This window comes from Pezoporus occidentalis, unplaced genomic scaffold, assembly GCF_034315485.1.
Source record: "Pezoporus occidentalis ecotype Australia unplaced genomic scaffold, CSIRO_AGI_Poc_V1 ctg182, whole genome shotgun sequence".
In the NCBI taxonomy this organism is placed as follows: domain Eukaryota; kingdom Metazoa; phylum Chordata; class Aves; order Psittaciformes; family Psittacidae; genus Pezoporus; species Pezoporus occidentalis.
In genome coordinates, this window is record NW_026913662.1 from 966,593 (window position 1) to 991,440 (window position 24,848).

Sequence of the window (24,848 nt, forward strand, 5' to 3'; positions counted from 1 at the left end):
CTTCATGGTGAAAAAGTTTCTGCTATATCCACTTGGAGCCTCTCATTTCAACTTGTGCCCGCTGTCTCTCCCTGCCACACACCTCTGAAGAGCTTGGCTTCATCTTCTCATTAACCTCTTTGTAGATATTCAAAGACTACTACTACTGGGTCCCCCCAAGGCCTTCTCTTTTCCACTCCCTCAGCTTCTCCTCATAGGTTCAGTGCTCCAGCCTCCTGCCAGCTCTGCTGAACTCACTTAAGTTTATCAATGTCTGTCTTGTACTGAATACAAGTTAGAAACTGAGGAGGCAAACGACATACTAACATACTATTTTTCTCACCCTTACAAGAAACATCACAAATGTCACTTCTGTTGCTTTAAAGTTCATATTACTATATATATATTTATATGTATTTTTATACATATATATCACTTCCCGCCAGAACTCTAATTTCAAGTCTGTTCCAAAATTCAATTTAAACAAAGGATCAAATCCTACTGCTGTTTAAACACTGCATTTGGTAACAACATCTCTTTTAATTTAGCTTTTGAGGAACTGAAAAAGGCCTGTTGTATTACTTTTAACATTAAGAGGAACTGCTTCTCCCCATGAATTTTCCAATAAATATTCTCAGTATTGGTAACAAAAGAGATTAAATGCCAGATCAATGTTTCTTCCTCATACCTGGATCTTGGAGATTTGTGGTGCTGACAGGTTTCTTCAGTTCATATCCCAGGAGATACAAAGCAAGGCTGGGAGGACTGCACTCAAGAGAGGTGATAAGGAGATTCAGAATATGGATCCTTGTTTCATGATGGATTCGTGCCTGCTTCTTTTCAGGCTCCAGCTCTTGATTAAAAAAAAAAAAAAAAAAATAGAAAAGTGAATAATGAAGTGAAGAAATGCATTTAACAGAATAACCCTCAGAGCCTTCTAGTTAAACAGAAGAAAGTGAAGGCATCAATTTATATTAGTACAAAGGGATACAAGACCAAAATTTCAAATTACTATTAATACAGCTCTAAATAACACATCCAGAGCAATGATGTCTTCTGAAAAAACACTCAGTTTGTAGTTGGCTCATCACACTGTGGACATATATTAACAAGACATTGGTGCTTTTCATTCATTTAAAGGTCTAGTTCTACAGAAAACACCACAAGAAAGGGGTTTTCTGACTTAAAAGCACTTTCTTCACCTCCCATTAATTTAATTCTATACAAAAGACAACTACATGAGCCATTTTTAAGAAGCCTTTTACATACCCTCATCTGGATTAATTAATTCCTCTGCATCTTCATTGTCCAAACACTCCACAAACCCAGCCATCAGTTTCTGGCTAATACTCTGTATTCAACAATGAAAGGATGAAAATTAAGAGGATTTTAACTGTACTAAAAAGAATACCTTTCATAGTTCCCTGCATATTAGTTAACATTAGTTCTAGACAAAAATTATATAACCTAGTTAATAAGCAGGAGTTAAGAGTCATTGCTGTTCTAAACATAGGTTAGCAATTAGCCACTGAACAGAAAAAAAATCTGTTCTTGATACATATGATAGGTTATCCTAACAGATTGAAGACTATAAAGTCAAGAAAAAGTCTTACTATCTCAAAGAATATTGTTCTTTCCCTTCTTGCAAACATTAATGATTTTGGAGTTCTTATTTTCAATTAATGTAGTTGCTTTTCACAGTACCACAGTGAAAGACTTTCTAGAGGTAAGTAGATATAAGACATATATAGTTTTAATATACTTGATCTAGAACCCTGACCTTTAAAGTAACACAATGGAATACCAGTATTACTCCACCAGTTTCTCTTTCCAGATCCAAAGAAACCATCACTTACCTGATCATGTGTGAAATCACCAACTAGCTTTATTTGGATGTTGGAATTACAAGAAATACAGCACAAAATCTTAGCACTTTCAAAAGCCAGTTCAGGATTGCTGCTTCCATGACAAAGATACCTTGAAAAATACAAGATTATTGAAATGAATTATTGAGAATTTTACTATTTCAAGATGGTAAGACACAGATGAGAAATTAAACAACATTTAGAACTAAAACATGCACAAATCAAACTACATGAGATAACATTAGAGCTACAAACCAACCTTAAATCTATACGAAACACTTAACAGTCCTCCATTAAAAGAAGGGTACTAGGCTGAGTAGGGATAATAATCTCTTCTGGAATTTTTACCATTCTTTTTATCCAAAATCTAGCACAAACACTACAGAGTAAATTAAAACAATTGGTCACAGGCTCAAAGCAGAAACATGGAGAAAATAACTTCAGATCACACAGAAATACATGTCACTGAAGAACCAAAACAAGCTAAAATCAACTACCGCGTGGACCCAAAACACACAAGATAAAAAAAATTAAATGTGGAAGCACCTTAAAAGGCTTGCTTTTTTTAAACTATTTGTCAACTAGCGTTATGTGAAAAAAGTAATATAATTGAAAGACAAAAACATGTATGATGCTCTGTGCAAAAAGAAACATTGGATAGTAAAACTAATGACAGGACCAGGACCCAAACTCTTATGTGCCTCTGAAAATCCTCCCTTCTCAGTACTTCACACATACCGAGCGATATTCACCACATGATCTGCCTTTTTAGTGCGAGGATTGATTCCTTGGAGCAGCTGCTCCAATGGTGTGACAATAAGGGAAAGGTGGCTCTCCCGCAACAGATCCATAAAAAGATTCTCCTTCTGTAGGGTTAAGTTTAGAAGTGCAAGGCAATACTGTACAGCTTTCTCTAAATGCTTCTTCCCTGCAGTGCACAAACAACAACAAACCATAAGAAAATCAAAGAAGCAGTTAAACAGACTGCATTCATAAACCTCATTCATCAAGCTTTGCACCACGAAAGAACTTGTCAGTTGTTTACTCCTAGGAAAATTCCCCCCCAAGCCACACTTTTTAGATGCAAGAGAAACAACATGAGGTTGAAGATATGTAATGTCAGCTTTAAATCCTATGTAGTATGCATTTTAACTTCATACAAAAAATAAATTCCAGGCACATACCAGGAAATGGAGCGTAAGTATCAAGCTGCTTAACCCCTTCTTCCAGCAAACAAAAGGACAGTTCCAGCATTGGGGACTCATTCAAGAGATGATACATCAAATTGAATCCAGGTGGTTTGTAGGCTATTATTTCTTCTCCTAAAGAAAGGAGGGGAAAAAAATTAATATCTAATACAAAAGACATCAATTACTCAAGCTAGCCTGAGCTACAAAATGTAGCAGTCCCTGTCATTGTAAGCAACATCTAAACAGATGAAACATACTCCAAAGTCTTCAGAGGTTTTCTTTGCACGTAAGCCACTTAGGGAAGTTTAAAAGTTTGGGAAGAATGGTAATAGCAATTACCAATTCTTTTCAGTATCTAATAGCACAATTTCAACTTTATCCAGTTAGACTTTCCCTAAGTGAATTTGACCTTGGATTCAAATCAGTGCTAGGACTTTATACCACACTGGAGCTACATTAAATGGTTCTGCAAGATTGAAAAGCAACTGGGAAAACTTTGCATCCCCCCCCAGCCTGTGTAAAGACCCTGGATGAGGGAAAAAGCACTTCCAGAAATCAAAGCTGGGAAGGTCCACTGAACCCTGATCCTCATAGTGTACATACAGATGCTTGTATGTCTGTTGTAACAATCTATACAAAAATGAAACTACCAGCCTAAAACTCAAAGGCCCTCATAAATCAGAAGGCCCACTGAACCCCTGATGCTCATTGTGTACAGATGTTTACATGTCTGTTGTAATAATCTATGCAAAACCAAAACTACTAGCCTAAAACTCAATGGCCTTCACAAATCAGAAGTCAAGGCTAATGTTTATCTCGTTTCCTAGTAAACTATAATTTGCTATAAATTATAGTATAGGATAAAAGAAAGCAGTAAGAATAATTTTTCATATGCAAGTAAGAATGTGGATGAAGTTTCTTCTTGGCATCAGCTTAAACAATCCCCTTGTCCTTCCGTTCACACCGTGTCTGTACTGCTGCCTAACACAGCAGTAAGACATGCCACTGCACAGTCACACACTGAATCAGTTCAAGAAATGGATCTAGTAAAAAAGAATGGGTTTAGCCCATTTCTCCAACATACCATGTAACCCACAAACAATCACACAAGCTGAAGGACTAGCTGAGGACAGGAATTGCTCAAGCCAGTTAGGCTGTCAAGAACTGTTTGTCAAAAGTACAGGGCATAGAGGCCTCTCTGATTGAGGCAAGCTCACTGGAGAGGTACGCCTTAAAGTTGTCATTCACTTACGAAGTGACTCTTGCAGCTTTCTACTGCTACAAGCCAATCCACAGGCATTCAATGTTAAGAAGAAACTTTGCATTAAAACAAAAAAAACAAAAGAAACCCAAAACACCCTGCAGACCAAATAAGCCTTAAATTTCCTATAATGAGGCATCTGCCATCTACTTCAGCCTTTCAAAGAATAGTTGTCCAGAATTAAATTACTTCAGATCATAATTCTGCTACTACTGTCTGCTCTGAATAATTAATATATGAATAATACTAATATTAGAGGATATATCAAAAATACTGACACCTTTAAATTAACCCTGTGAATAGTGGTGATTTAGATATAGACCAAAGAAACATAGAGGAACAAGCCCGAAACCAAGGTGCTTTTTAAGCATCAAATGCTGCTCTTTAATCAAATCAGCAATGCAAGAGACAGAAATCATCCTCTTAGTAGAGCTACGGAAATAGGAAATAGTGTACATGAAGCCCTACTGAATCAACAGCTTAACTTCTGATAGTATGTGGATATTTATTGAATGTTTTTCTGTCTTAAAGCCTTGGTCTAGCTTTCTACCAGCCTACTTGCAATATTAAACAACATCACCAGAGAGAGACAAGAAAGCAAAGCAAGTTAGAGCTCTGTTGGCCACTGAATAAACGAACAAGTTAACCTTGTAACTCCACATATTGGTCCACAAAGTCTTCAAGTTGAGGTTCATAGTCCTGCAGCAATTTGTAAAACACTTCCAGAACTACCTCAGCTACTTCCCACTGTAGATAACCACAAAATGAGAAAAAAGTCATACACCAATTAAGATTAACACTGCAGCAACAAGACCAGGAAACAAAGAACACAACAGGTAGTGAGTGCAGTGATATACTGGATCAGAATTATCAGAGGACTATCTGACTCTGAAATGCTATCCAATAACATTTATAATTCACCATGTCAAATACTGTCAAAGATCAAGCTTTCTTTCTGAAGTGAAATGGAACACTGAAAGAGACCGATTGCCTATTTTAAGCTCTATTATACAATATACATATCAGCACAGTGAAACTACAAGGCATAAAGAGTCTTATTAGGTATACAGCTAAAAACAGATCATTAATAGCTTCCAGGATACAATTTGGCATGCACTTTCATCCAAATGTATCATAAAGGAAACTCAAATACCATGGTTCAGCAAGTCAGAAATATTCTATAAGTAGCACTGAGGAAAGAACAAATCTGACTTGTAGATTTGGGCACAGAAGTCTTTAGCCATGTAGCAGAGTTGCAGATCCTGTATAGCAAATTGAAATTTAGCAAAAATATATATTTTTTTAAATTAAGGATACTTTATACAGGCCCCTTAGAAGTAGTTCATAGATCCTGATGACCCAAGAGCTGAAAAATCACCTGTTCACAGAATCAAAATATTATGAGGTTAACTCTGCATCAACCTCTTACAGCCTCTGAAACAAATCTAAGCCAGCAGCGCAAATCATTTTAACTACATACAAAACAAAAGCAAACAAAAAAAAAACAACAAACAAACAAACAAACAACCCAAACAAAAAATAAAACAAAATTTACTTTTTCAGCAGCTCTCCGGTAAGCTCTGGTGCGGAATCGGAGAAACACAGAATCCCTGAGGAACTGGAGATAGGGATCAAAGCCTGGCGGACGGAGACCTGCTCCCAAGTTAGAGGGGAATGAACTCTCCACTAGCGTGCTGATGAGTCGACAGAAGGCACGGGTTAAAGGATATTCCTCGCATCGGGACTCAATCTCGTTCAGTTCAACCTTCCCAAGAAGAAAGCAAAAACAGAAGGAGAAAAATCAAAGACTTTGAAGGTAGAAGAAAATGTGAGAACAGATTCTATAAGAGCATCATCCATTAATTATTTTACAGTGAATTGACTTTGCTGCATTTTTGTCTACGGTACATGAGAAACAAAGCAAAAGCAGTGAAGCAACAGTAGAGTTACTTCAGTTCAGAAATACACCATTCATTTCTGAGCTACTAAGAGATATGCCTCAACATTTATACACTTTGCTTTTATTTACCACTCTTCTTAGAAGTGATCTGTACTAAGATGTAACAAAAAGCAAGGCCGGTTTAGGGAAATAGGAAAATCTTAATAAAAAGTGCTCATGAGAAATATAAGCGTTTAGATGCTGCTCTGTTGCATGAAACTGCACTGGATTCATAAATAGAGAAAGTTCCCAGAAATTACAAGCAGGCTTGAATGTAAATTAAGAAGCAGTAAGATGACGGTGCCTACTCAAAGGCTTTCCTGTGGACACAACAGCAGATACAGCCCCTGCAAGTGTTCCCTGAACTCATAAGCAGAGTAGTCAGAAAGCTATCTAGGTACAGAAAAACCCTCACCTCAATACCAATTGCTTGCCTCTGGCCTGGACTTCTCACAGTTTGTAGTATCTTCAAAACAGAAAGAGAAATGAAAACAGACATGAAACACGAAAAAGTACATTACAAATCATCAGTTCATCTGTATCATTTCCATCAGGACTAAAAGGTATTCATCACTTTTCAGCTGTAAAAAGAGGCTTCCCAAATCCTCTTTTTTCTACCTTTTGGTAAAAAGCTAAGATTTCTCTGTCTGAGAGGCTGGACTGTATGTTGTAGACTTACATGCTTCTAGCTTTGCATCATCAAAGATCTGCATTATGTTTATTGTTAAATAAAGCACAGAAATACTTTCATATTAACAACTTTTATCTTGTATTGGCTAGGGGAAAGACATTTACTTTGTTATCTCTTACAACAGTACATTTTAAGGTATCCTAAATTAGCAAGCAAAGGAGAAGCACTTAAAATACTATTATACAAGATGTCATTACTGTCAGGGTCTTTTTATTAATAGCTAATAAACCAGCATTTGCAGTTCAAATGCCTCAAGTTTTTCCACATAAAACAGCGACTAGTCTGAACCATAACAGACTATAAAATAAGCCGATCCCATCAAGATCTTTTAATTAACAATACCAAGAACATTTTGATATTCATCATCCTTAGGATTTATATTTAAAATTTTTCTCTGAAATCAAGACAGAAGGAAAAAAAAACTTTCTTAAAAGGTAGGGCTTTTAATCCATATCTGACTTTTGCCATCTAAATGTGAAAGCTGGCAACAATATCCAGTAAATTACTATTAACTTCCTCTGAAAACTAAATGTCTGAAAGTGGAGCGTTTTTGCCTATCCTTTCTTTCTATGAGCATGACTCACACTAGAACAATGTCACAAACAAAAAACCTCAGAAAAACCCTGCAGAACATTTATTACTGATGCCATACACTGGAGAAAAAACATACCGAATGCATAGGACTGTCTGTCAGGAAACCTGCATTTACGTAAAATAAGCACAGCCAATAAGATATCTGAGGCATAAAACCATACTGTCATTTTCAAGATCATGTCAAAGTAAGAACTGCATTAACTAAGTGAAAAAAACCCATATATTCATTCAATGGCAACAAGAAAACATATGAGGAAATGCAATACTATTTCAAATCTACTGACAATTTCAACCGATTGGGATACTATAGTTCTAAGCACTGAAAATCCTTAAATACCTGTGTATATTCCAGAGATTGCCAGAGTGAAGCAGCTATTTCAGGTGATCTTCCAAAAGCAGTAAGGGTTTCTAATAGCTCCGCTTTCAAAATAGGAGGAATGCTGCACTGCAGAAGTCCCAGAATGACCACTACTGGTGTCCACTGAGGGTGCTCACAAAGAGCCAAGCGAGCATTCTCACTCTATAGAGTTCAACAGACAAAACCACAGATTATCACTTTGAAGATTATTCATGTTTTACAATCTCTACCTCAAAGTTCAGTATCAATGACACTGCATTATACTTGAAACTACACAAAAAATAGATGAATAGCAAACCATTCCAAAGCAAACAATTTTCATTTAACAAAAAGTCCAATTTATTAATTCACATGTACTAAAATTGTGCCTATCCATAGAGAAGAATTATGTGCATAACCTGAGAAATCTGGTCTAGTGGTTAAGGTGTCCCTGCCCCTGGCAGGAGTGATGGAACTAGATGATCTATAATGTGCCTTCCAAACCAAACCATTTTATCATTCTGTGCTAATATACGCTTCTCATAACCACTCAATTTTTGTTTGTTTTTCAGTAGACACACATTTGTGGACTTAGTCTTAAATAGGTTTAAGTCCTTACACTCTAGACAGCTTCTTCAAGCATCAGTACAGGGACTTCAATCAATACTTCTATTACAAACTTAAATTGCATTTGGACATTTGCTAGGAACTTATATGAATTTATTTAAGCCTAAGAGCAGGGTCATCACCAGTGTAAGCTCATTTGAGCCTCTCATGCTAAATACGCGACAGGAACATGCCTCTAGCCTCATCAAATCATAATTCCCTGGTTCTTTTAAACAAATTTACTTCCTCCCAGGTTATGGCTTGATGATGTCAGAAAATACTAGCTCTAAAAGTTCCTTTTTCCCCATGCTTATCCAATGCTGACACAACAGCTCACATAGGAACGCCATTATCACCAAGGATGATTTTAAAAAAAACAAATTAGTTTCACTGATCTGTCTTGTGTTTGTGTCAGCAAAACCAAAGGTATATCACTACAATGCAGAATTTTTGTGCTGCAGAATTTGGTTGGTACTGAAGAGCTGAATTCCACACTGTCCAGAATTACCCAGACAACTCTGCACTGCTGTTTTATTCTCTCGGAATCCTCTTCCACTCAATTCATGGCACATTTTGCACTCTTGGTGTGGGGACATTTTAAATCTAACTCTGGAGGCAAATTTCACAATTGATCAGTTTTGTCGCCAATCTTCTACCACCTTCTTTTAAATTCATCTATTATTTTTGCCTTTTCAAACTCAATTAAATGCAAAGAACTTTCCTACTCTGCAGTCATTTCTTCTGAATATACCTCATTTCTGAAAGACATCTCCATGACACCAAAGTGTCAGGAAAGCAAGAAAATCAGTAACAGCAGTAACACAGGAAAAGGTGTTACTCTTCCTGCTTCCCCCAGACTGTGTATGTTCGGTCATAGCAGTTATTCCTGATGCCTCTCATACTTTTAAAGTTCACTAGTCAAATGACAACTGCTAGGTAAATTTGCCCTACACATCTTTTTGATCAAGTGAATTTCTCAGCTGAATGATGATGTTCTGCTAGAAAAAAATATACATTAACAAAGAAAACCAAGTAAAAGGCTACTTACCCAACTTACTATAGCAGTGGTCAGCTGTAAAAATGCTATTAATCCATCCTGTTCTTTCTGTGTGATTCCTCGGAGAGGCAGGTGGCGATACTGGACACTGTCTGCACTTGGCAAGTCTTTCCTTAAGTGCTCATGATAAAGCATCAAAGAGTGGAAGAAATGCTCCCAGGAGACAGGGCTGCCACCTGCTCCTTGGATGTTTTCCGCTAGAAAAATAACACACAGGTGACAAGATCTTTGTAGTCTTTTCAAGGGATGACAAACAGAGTAGTTAAATTTAAAGGGAAAACTTTTTCTCTGGAGGAAAAAAAGTAAAGTTCAAAGTAAAGCTGTTGTTGCCAAAACTAGTGGTTCTGGTTTAGGGTTGGGGTTTTTTGTTGTTGTTCGGTACTTTTGTTTGGGTTTTTTTGTTTAATAGAGACAGAAAGGTGCTAATATGAAGAGCCAGTACAAATAAGTTTCCATTTTATGAATCAAAATGTTTGCAGCATTATTTGTATCTTCAAAGTAGGGTGGGGTATTTTTCTAATTTGATCTATGCAAAACACAGGACTGACCAGCATTTCTTACTTTGATAGTGCTATTATATTACATATATAAAAGAATTCTAATAGAACAAAGTCCTTCTGGAAAAAGGCAAAAAGGTAACTACAGAATATACAACTTGAAATGACTCTCTATATTTTACAATAAGCAATATTGATATTCATCTCTTATACCCTTAGGTCACAGCTTTTAAAAAAAATGTATTATTTCATTATGTGAATTACTTGCTAAGATGCTCAGATGTTTAATTACCCAATCAGTTGGGTTTTTCTTTTCCCAGATTACACTTTCAAGTGAAGCCTTCCGATTTCACCTTTGGACTAATAATGAAATGTTAAAAGTACGAAGCCACAATTCACCTCAAATGAGTCTTTGTACTTTTCTAAAGAAGAGTTGAGAAAGAGCTGAAGTGTCACTTTTCTTACCATGACTACTGCCATTGACTTTTAGCAAACTAAAGCAGTAATGAGCACACTGAGGCCCACTAGCCAGTCCCCGCAGCATTTTCAAGTATGGGATGTAAATTGTGGAAGGAAGTAGGTCTCCCATTTGCCTAACAAACTTTGACAAGACAACCTAGAACAAATAAAGATCAGTGTTTAAAAAAAAAAAAAAATCTGAGTATTTTAGGAACACAACAGGCAGCCAACAGAATCTAATGTAACCAGGGTAGGACAGAGGGGTGGAATCACAACTCATACAAAAAAATCCTCTGTAGACTGGCCTATTCAGTTTCCCTGGAGGTGGAAAACATGTTTCAGAGAGGAAATAAAACATTTCAAGTGATTGCAAAGTATACTAACTCTATTAATTCTCCAATTCTATATTTTTTGTGATAAAATTTGCTTCAGCTCACAAACGCTGAACAGCAATATTATTAACACATCTCACAGTGCAAGTTAAGCGATGCTGAGAAGAACTCACTATGCTTGTCATATCCACAGGCACAGTAATTCACACAATGGGTCCTCCCACGGTCATATTAGGGTGCTTGCAGATTGCACCAGACCTAACTTAAGTTATTCTGGGTGAATCTTGGGATGTGCCCAATATATCTTGTACTAGGTTTTGCCTAACACTGCATAGTCCTTCAAGAAGCATTGAAGGCTGACAGCATCCCAGGTATTTAGAGAGTTTTGGAACATCTGTTTCATCTGTTTAGATTGCTTCTTCATTCTGATTTTAAGTTCTGTCTCTTATGGGTTGTAAGCTTTGAGCTTTAAACAACCAAAATATTTTTATGGATTCCTACCCCCCTAAAATATCATCAACTACAGTTAATAGATTTTTTTATAATTACGGAATTTATGTTCTCGGTTACATCAAAAAGATATGAAGAGGTCATCAGACAGAAAACACAAGAGCACTGTTATCAGAATTCATTTAGCAACTGTAACAAAAGCACATCTGAACAACATTTTCAAAGAGCTTTGCTTAGCACTCTTCCTTAATAAACTTACTGAAAACCATGAATGACTGGCAATAGCTCATTTTAGCGTAAGCAACAATAACCATGTTATGCAGAGCAGGACACATGCACATAAACCACTGATAAAAGATGTCTTTTTAGAGGCTAGCTGTGATAAGGATACGAAACACTCTGCTGCCTGGTTTTTGACTTTAAAGTTATTAATGATTACTCAAGAAAAGCTAGACAACCTGGCGTTGAGGAGGTCGCTGATGAGCTACTCCAAGGTAGGACCCCATGATGGTAGATGTCTGCAAAGGCTCTGATGGACACCAGTATTCAAGAGCAAGTTCCAGATTAAAGGGGTCTTTCCTATACAATTCCGCAATCTATCAGAGAAAAGATGTTAAAAAGCATCAGCTATATTGAGAAGATTACTTCAACAATAAGCACTGCTTCCAGATAAGCTAAACACATCTGAGAGGCAAAGCATCCCACGGCTGGTGTTCCATTCCTTAAAACTCTTTGAAAATGACAGCTTCTAAATAGCAATATCAGAACAAATGACAGCCAGATGCACACATAAGTGAAACTTGCACAACTTTCTATTTAATTATTACAAATTACATTGCTAAGAAAACAAGTGTAATTTCTCCTTAAATAACCATTCATGTATCTCAATTTGAAGACTTACAGTAACATAAAACACCATGTAACCACTGAGGTCTAGATACACAAAGGTGTTCCATTCAAAGAACATGCATGCATTTAGACAGATCTCAACTCCAGTGATAGCCTGCAGCCTTAAAATTCTAAGTTACATTAAAATAAGAGAGCTTAAAATAATAGATACGTTAAGATAATTTTAAAATAACTTAAATTTTAGGTATGTAAATATTTTGCAAAATAACTTCAGGTCAAAAGTTCTTCAAACATAGAAACAATGCAATATTTACTTACTAAATAAGAATTAAATGATGCTTCATTAACAACAGAAGCCAAGGCAGTAAATTAATGCCTTTACATGAAGTTACAGAAAGTGTCTATATTTGAGGAAAAAAAAAAAAACCAACAACAAACAATCCCTCCAACCCAGCACTGTACGGTATCATTCAGGTTTTCAGATGAAGAAAAGTCATAACCACCTTTTGCCACAGTAATGTGAAAGAAAATAGAGCTTACCAAAAGCATTAAATGCTCCAGATCCCTCCGAAGGGAAAGAGGTGGATCATTACCCATCTGAATGCTCATGTGGATCATGCGAGCATCTTCATCAGCACGGTTTCTCAGCTGTTTCACCTACACAATTTATGAAGTGTTAAAAAACCCACTGTCTGTCTGTAGCCAAGAATAAAACAGAACAGGCATAGGAGAGTTGTCTAAACAGACTATTAAAAACTAAGAAAGGAAATGAGCTTGCACATACATGACAAGAATATTCATTTTTTTCTAATCCCCTTCCCCCAAGATCATACAATCAAAGGGATATTCAAACACTTCTTTGCTGCCAACTGAAGAGCTCATAGCTAAAGCCCTGAACTTGTACCATGGGAGTTTTTCACAACTGACTTCTCCAGATCCTCTGGTTTTGCTCCAAAAGCTGGAGCATTTTCCTCCTTTTAATTCAAAAGCTAGACGGGTTAGCTTCAAACAAAGGATGTCAGACCATTATCTTATCTGTGACCACCCCTTTTTTAGCCATTTACAACTACTTCTAGTTACAACTACTTTAACATTTTGAAAAGTTTTGGATTAATGGAATTATCTTGGAGCCAGTCTGACTCAGCTAAAAGCATTATCACACATCGGTAAGTGCAACAGGAAAAAAAGAAAAACAGGAACAGAAAAAAGCAACCAATTCAACACACCAAAACCTAAAATATGGTGATGGTCTATACAGACCAGTTCAAGGTCTACCATATATTTTAATTTGCAAAATTGAATGTGCAGCAAAATAATTATCTGACAAAGAAAAAAAATAGTTAAAAACTAGAAATAACAGAGGAAAGGGTCAGAGCAAACTAATCAAATTAGTATACTAACAAAATTAATACATGGACAAAATTGTGTGTTAATAAATGAAATAATGAATTATCTGAACTACTAGACCTAATTATCAAGTTGTGACTGTAATGCAGTCAACACAAAGATTTACCCAAATCATCACTGGCAAGCAACATAAATGTTAAAAATATACAGAAGAGTTAAATAAAATGCTGACTTAGAGATTCAAATAAAACTGAACACAGGTTCAGACACTTCCCTACCTAAAATTTGAGATTCAGTAGAAACAGCTGAGCACAAAAGCCAACCACTAACTAACAGCACTTGAGAAATTCCTTTGAGGGGTTGTATCCCAGGCACCGGCTAACAAAGTCTTTCATGTAAAAAAACTAGTACTGGCCTCTATCAAACTGGAACATAATTCAACAGCCAGATTTTTGATTACATGTATTACAAAATCCTACTTGCAATGAAAAACATCTCTCTTCATCTTTAGGTCTTAGCTACAATCAACTCCAGATCTGAACCTAAGCAAAAAAAACCACAAAAAACAAAAACCTGAAATGGAAGAGAAATATTCTTCCCAGAGGTAAAGCCTCCAGTTCCATAATGCAATGAAGATGAGAGAAGTACCAGCAAATCAACCAATAGCTTTGGGATTTTCAAACAGTTCTGCGGATACAGGGGACAGCGTCATATCTGTTCTAAATCTAGTATGGCAGCAACCTCAGCCTGGGTCAGTCTCCAGCTCTTCAACCTTCATTCAAAAAGCTACCTTGTGTCTCTCACATAAAGTGGTATTGTTATGGGGAGACATTTCATCTTTCATAAAGCAACACTATCCAATGACTAACTGCCTCATAAAAAAGTTCCCAGTTCTAAACCTTGCACTTGATTGTTAAGGAACATCTATAAAATACACCTCACATATTCCTACTATATTCAAAAGATTCCTAAGGGATACTGCATCTGTATTACAGAAAACACCATTGTGTGCACCTTCAAAGAATGTCCAAGGCCTGTTGACAATGTGGTGTTGTTAGGCAGGCAGCCACTGCAGCAGAAATACAGCTGCACAGTTATCAGCATGAACTTGTTTGAACTGACATTATACTTTTCTATGGATATTCTCTCAGTTAAAAAGACAGCTCGAGAAAACAACATGCAACACCCAGATTATAAATAAATAAGGATTAAACCTAAAAGCTGTCTACAACTTGTTCATATATGCCCTTAAAGACTCTTAAGGCTAAAATACTGTTTTTCCTGACAATATTGTTCTCATTCAGAGACGTTACAATGAACAAAATATATTTTTAAATCCTTCTTTTGCACACTGAAAAAAGTAATTGTTTGGCAACTCCAACTATAGCTCAACACGGTGAAGTTCACAAAATAAAGCCTCCATCAATTAAATAAAAATATTTTCATAGAATTTTAATCTTCCATGCTTAGATACAAGCTCTTGCACAAACTAAACTGTTGCAACTGCTTCAAACTTTTTTTTTTAACCCTTTTGCAGTATTTCTGCTGTTCTAGTGAAAAGTACTGCTCAGTTTCCCAACAACTGTTATTAGTGAAAAAGTAGAATCCCTCCCCTTAAATATGGAAAACATCACTACTAAAAGAATAAATTAAGAATAAGAGACAAAAGCCATAAGTAAATTTAGGTTATGTTACTGTCTGTATCAAAAGAAACAAAACAAAAAAATCAATACCCACATTCACTGCCATCAATTTCTACATTCATTTAAATTTCAATCATGTAAAACAAAACAAAACTAAACCACTAGTGCCACAAAAGCTTGCTTTGCAAATCTCACCACACTGAAGTGTTTTAAGAATCACATTCTTCCATCACTTCAATGTGGAAAACAAATCCCAAACTACACAGGTTCCATAAAGTCAACAAATTTTCTGAACTGCAGAGCCTCAAGCTGAGGGTCATACCTAAATCCCTAAACTATCTCTTCTAATGTTAGAAATACAGAAAATAAGAACTGCTATTCATGCAAACAGCTTACTTTCATTGGCATGAGTGCAAGGAAGTCTGTGACAAGGTTATGAATTTTGCGAATGTAAAATTCCTCCTGGTAGAAATTTTCAGACCCCACAACAGATTCAGTCAGGAACAGGAAGACATTATCAGCAACTGCCAGCTCTGCCATTGCTTCATCTGCCTCAGTGAATTCTGCAAGAGCTGGGCCACAGAAATCACAACAGAGGGAAAAAAATAAATTATAGTTACCAAACAAAACATATTTCAGAATATCCGGCTGACATGCAAACTGACATGCTTCTAGCAACTATGTTTTTTCTACCATACAGGAAAACACTAGACTGGAATATACAAGTTAATGTTTGGTGATGATCTCAACTTTGTTCTTTAGTAAGTGTTAAAGCACATAATCCATTTACCCAATCAAACCTAAGACTATGAACAAAGAAACATAAACCAACCTTAATTAGACATTAATTATAAAGTTCACATTTTCTTTAAATATATATTCTGGAGTAGACACAATTCTGACCTAGTAGGGAGCCTGGGAAGCTTATGAAGTACACAGATAAAGGAAAAAAAACAACATTAAAACAGATTTGTTCTCTCAAGATCCTGAGGTTTAACATTTACAGGAGTAAAAAGTCGTAAGAGTCTATTCTCTATTTAAGTGTTCAAATAATACTAAAGGCTGCTAAAATGCAATCTTTCACATTTCCAGTACATTAAAATATCTTTCACTTCTATGAGACATTATGCAATATTACTAGCAACGAAATATTTCCAAATCCACGTACATTTCAGAGCAATTCAATGCTCAACAACTAAACTCACATACTGAGAAAACTCTGAAAGAGTGTCAACTGTAATTTTATCATAAAGGTAAATACTAACACTTCAAAAAGGTTACAGATACTTTGACTTCTATCTCTTGGAAGCTCTGAATACTAATGTGCAGCAACTGCACTTCAGGGTGATTTACCTGTCACATCAGATAATTGGGATATTCCTCGTAATGCCAGCGCCCAGGCTAATCTAACAGTAGCTTGCAGGCCTGGTAATTTCCAAGGCTGAGACTCCTGAAGACGAGTGTGTATTGTTGCTATATACTGTCTTTCTGCTAGCAGAGGGAGCCGGTGCACCAGATCTTGAAAAACAACAAAAACAAAAACAAACACAACACCAACACCTAGTAAACAAATGTGAAAACAAACATGAAAAATCCTACCAATTTGTTACAGATCAGTAACAAAATTGGTTAAAAAAACAATTAATCCATCTACACAACATAAGCTCTATGGGAAAATTGCCAGCATTACCATCACGATCTTCTGTGCCTTGTTCCAAAGAGCTGACATCAAAGCAGTAAAGGAGAGCCATGAGAAGAGACAAGTTCACACCATCCAATGAGCCATCAGCTTCCACTGTTACTTTCTCCAGGTAACTTATGAGGATGAGAGTGTCATCTTTACTCAGTGGTGACTGGCAGGACCACACAAACAGACTTTCAGCCAAGGACTGTCGGCATTCTTTAATGAGGTCAGAAACCTGTAAGAGAAAAACCAAACTCTGAATATAAATATTCTGGTAACATGTTCAGTTTGTCCTTCACAGTCAATCAGGATGACTAGGTCAAATTTAAAATTAAAGACAACAGCTACAGAAAATGTTGGGGGTTTTAACCGCTAAACAACAAAAGGCACACTTCTGCTTGTTAGATATGTTTGTATTCCCATGTATTTCATATAAGGTTTGAGTAGATACCCTGAAATATGACTGATCAGCATCTGTCAAGGCCAGGAGACACGAGTTGACACAGAATGTCTGTGACTGTAGACGTACCACACAAAAGTTACATTGTGTCTGTAATACCCAACTACGCTAGTAGTTATAGCCAGATAAGGTCATAGTCTTCTCCTTCTCCCAAAAGAGATGACCTCAGCTGACTTCACAAATACAAAACTTTCAGGATGCTGAGAAACGTGAAAGACAATTAAAATTACAACTTTCTTCCCCCCAGAAAAAAATATTTGTATCAACTTCAGGGAACAAATATAAATAAAATCTATCATCCCAAATTACATATGGGACAAATATGATGCCCAACATAAAGGCTACCAAGCCTTTTCATATTAAAAGTATTTTTCTTTTTATTTGGCAAAATATTTCATGCTGTGATACAATTAAGTACAACTGCTCTTGAAAACAAAATTTATCCTTTTCTCTAACAGTTGCAACAAAAACTACCTGTTTTCAAACAAAAATTCATTTAATTTGTTAACTTCAGTCCTCCCCCTCAGTTTAAACTGCCACTAATGGCCTTTCATAATGATCTTTGTCAAACTGTATTTTATTTAGCTAAATCGTGAGCGTCTGATGACGTTCTTTCCCTGTTTCTATTGTACCTGGTTAAATAAAATATAGCTAGCTATAAGCATTCTATTTCCACTAAAATCACATATACTGTGATAAAAGCTTTTCAACATTTAACACAGCAAGAGATTTGTGCACAGACTCCAGCTGAATAGTTCTAATGAATACAGAGAGAAATACAGTAGTCCACCTAAAAGGTGGATGAACAAAAACAAAAAAACCTTCTAACATTATGCATTAAATGAATTTTAATGTTAAATTAAGATAATTTAAGGTAAATCAGGATATCCTCTGTATAGTTTCTACATTAATAGCAAAAGTGTAAAACTAGTTTATTTGGTGGAAAACAAACTGACTGATTACAACACAGAATAATTTTCAGACAGATCACCCATTAGAAAGAAGTGTAGAAAATAAACCAATAATGTCTGAAATCTTCCTACTAGAAGCATACTCTGCAGTTAGCCACAGTCTCAATTAAGTTCAAGGACTACAAAAAACAAGAACTAATTTTCAAGCAATTCTCACTTCAGTATTAGAAATGCTTCTGCTCATATAAACACAACTGAATTATTAAAAAGAGCATTATTTTCCCAACTTGATTTGCTTTCAATCTCTCTTACTAATTTCTGAACTATTTTTGTTCCATGGTGCTGAGAGCAGATGATTTAATACACAGTCTTTAGAATAATATTAAAAAGAAGAAATCTACAGATAATGCAAATATTAGGCTTACTTTCTTACTGTCCTTGATTACACTTCTTCACTAAAAATAAGGTATACTCTAGCATCAGGGAGCAACAGCAAAATTGAAATGCAGGAAGTAACCTTGATCCCACTCTGGTATATCACAAGCTGTGACCTCTCAAGACAGTAACAGAGCTTGCAAAGGTAGAGAACAGAAACTAGAAAGTAAAATGAAAAATCACCTCTTGTCTCCATGCAGTTTAACTGTATTCTAATCTGTAGTAATCAGAAGTAATTCAGAAGAATGTTCACAGCCAGTGAATATTTACCTCTTTGCGATGTTTCTCACTGCCTAACCCTCGCTCTCTCTGGAGTTTATCAAATTCATTGTTCAAATCAATATGTGACACAAGAGTGAGGATCTTCTGAGTCAAACCCTGCTCCATTAGGTCATCTGTAAAGCGTGTTGTCATGGATATTAACTCTTGACTATATTGGAAAGAATATAAATTTAACAATTAATCATACTATTCCCAGTCACAGAAGAAGTCTAAAATAATGAATCCCATCAAATGTATTTGTTGATGGAAAGCCTACAACTATATTATACACATAAAATAACTAAATGTGCATAGCTAATCTCAAACCATTATGCTGAATGGATACAAAGTCTTTAGACAACTGTAGGTTCAAGAACATGGAATACGAAAATACAACTTGTATCAACTAAGATTGCTACCAAAGGAAAAAGTACTGCACATAACATTCACTAATGAGTCTATCTAATTAGTCCTAAAAGAACTCAAAGCAAAGAACTTTGATGAGCTCATCACCCTAATACAGACCTAAGGTCAAAAGTCCATGTCTTGCCTTGGCGTGACTGGATGAGGGTTCTTAGTGAATTCGCAATGCATCTTTTTCCATCCCAGTACAACAGAACAGCCACTAGACCTCTTGTAAGGCCAGGAAAATTAGGCTGCTGGTGTTCCCCTGTTGAATGAAAATGCACAGAATAGTCACAGAAAGTCTACCTTACACACTTTGATAACAGTCTTACGTCTTTGCATTTCCAATTGAAATATAAGTGTAGAATTCAAAGCAACCATGATTATTCACTGTCACTTTGTTTTGTTTCAGGCACTTGAAAGATAACACAGATATTTTGAATGCTAGTATTTAAACTGAAATTCAATTATTAAAACACCAAAAAATTCAGAAGAAATAGAAGTCCATAAATACCACAGTCCAAATGGTATCTGTAGCTCGTATCTACCCATCTTAACAATCAATTCAAGCTGATTACCAGCTAAGTATCTTTTCTTTATTCAAAATAAAATTTTCTTTCTGAATTTATATTGAAAACTCAAATTCACAATAGCAAGTGAGGCTGATTTGAAGATGGCTTTCAAAAGGTGACAAATTTGCAAGCTACTTCTTCAATGAATTATTAAAAAGTTAATGATGAACAGCAGCTAGTAGTGACAACTAACAATCATATTTTAATAACTCTGAAATCAATTTTCTACATGCAAAGCCTGTCACTTTCTAGAATATATTTCATAATCTAATCAGTTACTAGATTATGATCCAAACAGACTCACGTATCATTGCATAACTACTACATAATTTGAAGAACCAAGATCTATTACACTGCTTCATGGAAAAACTCTCAATCAATTATTTTTAAACTATTTTCAAATTCAGTAATAAAGTAAATCATAAAACCCCCTCAAGTTATCCTCCCTTTTGCAATAGCTGCATGAAATACAAACACTGGTTCAGAACAGTGTTATTGTACTACATTACAGTGACAGCAGATTTTTTTTTTTTTAAGAACATTCTATGCTCTAAGGCCCTGACTGAATCACACATTCATGTTAAGTATACACTTAAATAAGAAGGCCCTATTTAGGTAGTATTTCTCCAGCTCTTTTAAATATTTTCCCTTCTCACCAGCTAGAAGGAGCTCAACAGCTGCCAACTCTCCAATATCGAAGAGGTCACTGAGGATAAAGGCCTCTCTGATTAGCTGCTCTGGTAAAAGTTTAGTTCCCTGCTGTCCCTGGATAGCAACCCCTTCTGTACTTGCTTTCTGAACTTTCTCATGCTGCTGGACATTCTTTGGCTGCAAGAGAAACAAGCACCGTAAATTATTCCAAATGGCAAGATCAAATACTGAATAAAGCTTTACACATCAGTCCTCACAAATAATAGTTCTGACAGGTTAGGTTGTCAACATAAAAACAAACGCAGTGCTTTTAAACACAGAAATAGTAAAGGCACCCTAAAAATGCTTTACAGTCACACAGCAATGGTCTCTTTGTTGGGACATACCAAAAATAATCTTATACAATTGGTTTTGATATTTAGTTTACTCAGAATAAAGGAGACAAAGTAAATTTTTATACATTCCTCAAGAGGAATTTGTATCAGCTCAAGAAAAGACATCTGGGTTGTTGATCAGAACTCTTGCAAACACTCCAAACCACTGTTTTCTACATCATTCTTTTTTCTATTAAACTCAGACAGTAAAATATACTAACAAAACTCTATAGCTGACTGTTAAATTTTCTGTCTTATCCATATAAAAAGCCATATACTATCACGGAAGTAACACCACTGAAAGAAGACATACTGCTAGTTGCTACCTTGTGATCCATCACCCAAGAAACAGCAAGGTTTTCCACATATCTAATAAGACACAATCTATATCTTGTAAATTCATGTGTTCCTCTGTTCTTTGTGTTCATTAACCTGACCGAAGCATGAGCATGGATGAAAACCAGACAAAATAGTTTTGTGCTTTATTTCAGACATATAAGAGTAGTAATAAAAGCTAATACTTGACTGATGGATTATCAGGTACTTTTACTATTCCTTTGAAAATGGCATTCAAATAATGTGAGGGGAAAAAAAAAATTATAAATCATCCTGTACAAGACAAAAAGAAAGCGCATTATTCAAGCTACTTGTATTCTTACAGCAGAACAAGACTGTTGTAACACATTCGTCCTAGGTACAGTAATAACATGTAACGAAAAGGATGGTTAGGGCCAAAACAGTATGTCATACAACCATACAATACAGAGTAAATTGTCAGCTCTCCAACTCATTCCACAAAAGAGCACTAATCCAGTACCGGATTTCTGAAGAGAGAAATGAAGTCCGATTTGTGTTTCTTTAAAACCTGGTCGAGGCGATGAATAGCTTCAGGTTGCCTTTTCCAAATGGCATTCATTACAGTCTGCCATATGTCCTTATATGGACCCCACAAGCTGGCAGCTAAAAGAAATAAAACATTGTATTTTGAATGGAGAAAGAAAGAAAAAAAAATAATTACACACTATTTCCAATAAGTAGACTTTTTAAACTTACTGTTAGTTTCAGCTTGACAGTATAGACTGTTATGTCCATCAAAGCAAGCATATTTTCCTTTCTTAAGGCACAAAAAATTACAACAGTGGTCCAGTATAATACCTCATTGCATTTAGGGAGCTACAGAAGCAGAAAAGATGATGTATGCAGCTACACTCTGAAGTCATCTTATAAAGATATTTGATACAAGCTCTGTAATCTTTCAACCTTATATGCCTATGAGATTCCATCACTTGGATAAGATTAAAGGATAACTAAGACCTGCAAGGCAGACCTTGAATCTGAATGTAACTCAGCAAGACTGGCTTCCTGCTTTCTATTTCTGACAGAAGAATCCAAAACAGAGAAATACCTAATATATGAGGGACTGAAAATGAACAGCAGCGCTGTCAGAATTTGTCATATCATTGCATCAGTCTGTAGAATAAAATACATTAGAAACCAAAACCCTAAGATTAAAGGCACTATTAGATAAGTAAAAAATCATGAACCTAAGAACACTTTCTTTCACATCTACTCATCTTTCTCATTTTGATTTTAAAAAAATGATACATGTAGTTTTGATCCATAAGACACATCTGCTACTAACATTCTGTAACAAGAACTTTACATAAAGATATGAATTTCCTGTACTAGAATATAAATCATTACCTGACTATGCTTAGAAGAGACTAGATTATTTTTGGAAGCTAGCAAGCACAAATATATTAACTAAGAAAAGTCTGACCCTATTCTAGGAATACAGTCTCCTCTTCCTCAACACTGAAAGAGTTTCCTTTGCATATAGAATCATAGAATCCATTCAGTTGCAAAAGACCTTTAAGATCATCAAGTCCAACCATTACCCCAGGACTGCCAGTATGTCAAACTGAATTTAGCACAACAACTGGAACATGTATAATTCAGAACCCAAATCTGTAGTATGAAGACTGCACTAGAAATTTCCTTATGATCAGGTCTCATGAAAACAGTATACCAAACTTGTCTTCAGACTTCAGCCAGAATCACTGTCTAAACTGAAAATCTTACAGTTGGAAAATTATTCCTACCACCTACTATTAACATTCTATTAAAATATACATATATCAAAACTAAAGACCGACATTAAACAGAAGTACCAAAATGTTTCACTTGCTAGATTTCATCTGCATTTGTGAAAGTTACAGATTCTACATACAAGTCACTGCAAGCTACAACAGAACAACCACTGCCTGACTGCAGGTCACTTTCTGTGTTTCTGAGCATTTACTGAGACAGTCCCTGACCCAGAGATATTATAAGCTAGCAGCGGTTTTTGTGTGCTACAACTTTGCTAGCAGAAAAGCTTCTTTAAGAGGCTGCTGCTCTCCTTCATTCAGAGCTGCTTGTTCCCAAACCGTACACATGCCTGCTCCATTAACTCTTGATGGATAGCACTGTAAGTCTTGTTAGTCAAATGATCCAAATCAAGGGGGGGGGAGGAAGAAATATCTTCCAGAGTTCTTTCAATCTTGTTTTTAAAAATCAGAGTATTTCATTAACACAGATTACAAAGTGTCCCTGCTAACCATAAAAACTAGTGAAAGAGCAATACCTGAAACATGGAGAGAAAGAACGAGTGGGTAGTGAATGGCAGAGGCCTCTGAAACCAGCTTGGTTTCTGAAGAAATGATAAAATAGAACTATGCCTTGCAGAGTAGCCTATATACAAAAAAAATACTAACATTTCACCTAAAACTGGTTAAACTTCCCCCTCCCCCTGCCTCCTTCTTTTTAATGTACAAGTTAACACTGTGTTATAAAATCAAGTACAGAGGCAACATTTTAATTCTCATACTTGGTTTGATCAGACCTAACCCTTAAGGTAAACCTGACTAGATGCATCTAACTCAAAACGTATCCACACCTCATCTTGACCAGGCTGCTCACATAATATAGCAAGCAAGAGGTAGCTACTCTGACAGGAAGATGCCCCTCTTTTTCATACAACCAAACACCACCTCAAAGTAATGCAATATGCTACACGAATACCCTGAATAATGAGGCAGCATAAGTCAAACTGAAACGTAGTGAGTGAGCATGGAGACAAGAGCATGTTTCAGAGCAAGAGCACTGATTTCAGTCACTACCTAAGGTGTCTTGGAAGCAGTAAACTAAGTAAAACTTTGTCAGTTTTATTCTGTTGCCAAGGAAGAAACCACACAAAATAAGAATAAAACCAGAAAAAAAACACTCTCACCAAACTCAACACTAACAAAAACTACCCTCATTTACAGCGCAACTAGCAGCACCAGTAGAGCTGCATCCGAGTGGACAACCTGTAAAAAAGTACAAATCCTGTCTCTTTTTTTAAGCACCAGAGTGTTTTAATCATACAATATTACCACTGCCTAGATAAGTTCACTAAAAATAGCTACTACCGGATGAATAATTTCACACTCTGGACTGTAACTGGCTGTCTCACATAACTTCAGAGTTCAGAGATTTATTTCCACTCTAAACTGTATTTTCACTCTCATTAAATTACTGAGTCCCATAAACACAAGCAGCAATCCACAGTGCCTGCCAAAAGCTGTTCAACTATTTTCGTGGCCTATTTGTTTGCTCTTGTCCCTACAACCCAATTGCTTTGTACCAGCCCAAATACTGTAAGGCATTAAGACATTCCCATCATGGACAGCAAGGAAGGACAGGTTGGGTTGCCTTTTTTGGCAACAACAGCAGCTGACACAACTGAAGTTTTTGCCAAGTTACAGACTTAACCACATTATGTCTGTCCCCACAAAAAATAAACTATAACTTAAGGCAAAATCTTCCTTAGTTCTCATGCCACATCTGCTTTAAATTTTATCTCATCTTTCATGTATAAAACTCCTTCTTCCATTATTTTTTAATTATAAGGCTATAGAATCTCTTGCCATGTAATTTACAGAATAGAATCACAGAATCATAGAATAGTTAGGGTTG

The 24,848-nt window shown here is 36.0% G+C and overlaps 1 protein-coding gene across 1 annotated transcript in view; it reads right to left on the reverse strand.

Moving 5' to 3' along the window:
- The window catches only part of NUP205 (nucleoporin 205), a 49,307-nt gene that overhangs the window by 22,540 nt on the left and 1,919 nt on the right, over positions 1–24,848 (reverse strand). The window contains exons 2-21 of the mRNA XM_062615483.1: positions 21,667–21,809; positions 20,481–20,652; positions 19,373–19,517; positions 18,857–19,016; positions 16,787–17,015; positions 16,450–16,614; positions 15,493–15,668; positions 12,647–12,763; positions 11,716–11,853; positions 10,482–10,632; positions 9,511–9,716; positions 7,857–8,039; positions 6,650–6,700; positions 5,851–6,060; positions 4,943–5,042; positions 3,029–3,166; positions 2,583–2,772; positions 1,836–1,956; positions 1,249–1,330; positions 668–832 (exon numbers count right to left, since the gene is read on the reverse strand). Coding sequence (XP_062471467.1) covers positions 668–832; positions 1,249–1,330; positions 1,836–1,956; positions 2,583–2,772; positions 3,029–3,166; positions 4,943–5,042; positions 5,851–6,060; positions 6,650–6,700; positions 7,857–8,039; positions 9,511–9,716; positions 10,482–10,632; positions 11,716–11,853; positions 12,647–12,763; positions 15,493–15,668; positions 16,450–16,614; positions 16,787–17,015; positions 18,857–19,016; positions 19,373–19,517; positions 20,481–20,652; positions 21,667–21,809 — 3,042 coding nt within the window. The remainder of the gene's footprint in view (positions 1–667; positions 833–1,248; positions 1,331–1,835; positions 1,957–2,582; positions 2,773–3,028; positions 3,167–4,942; positions 5,043–5,850; positions 6,061–6,649; positions 6,701–7,856; positions 8,040–9,510; positions 9,717–10,481; positions 10,633–11,715; positions 11,854–12,646; positions 12,764–15,492; positions 15,669–16,449; positions 16,615–16,786; positions 17,016–18,856; positions 19,017–19,372; positions 19,518–20,480; positions 20,653–21,666; positions 21,810–24,848) is intronic.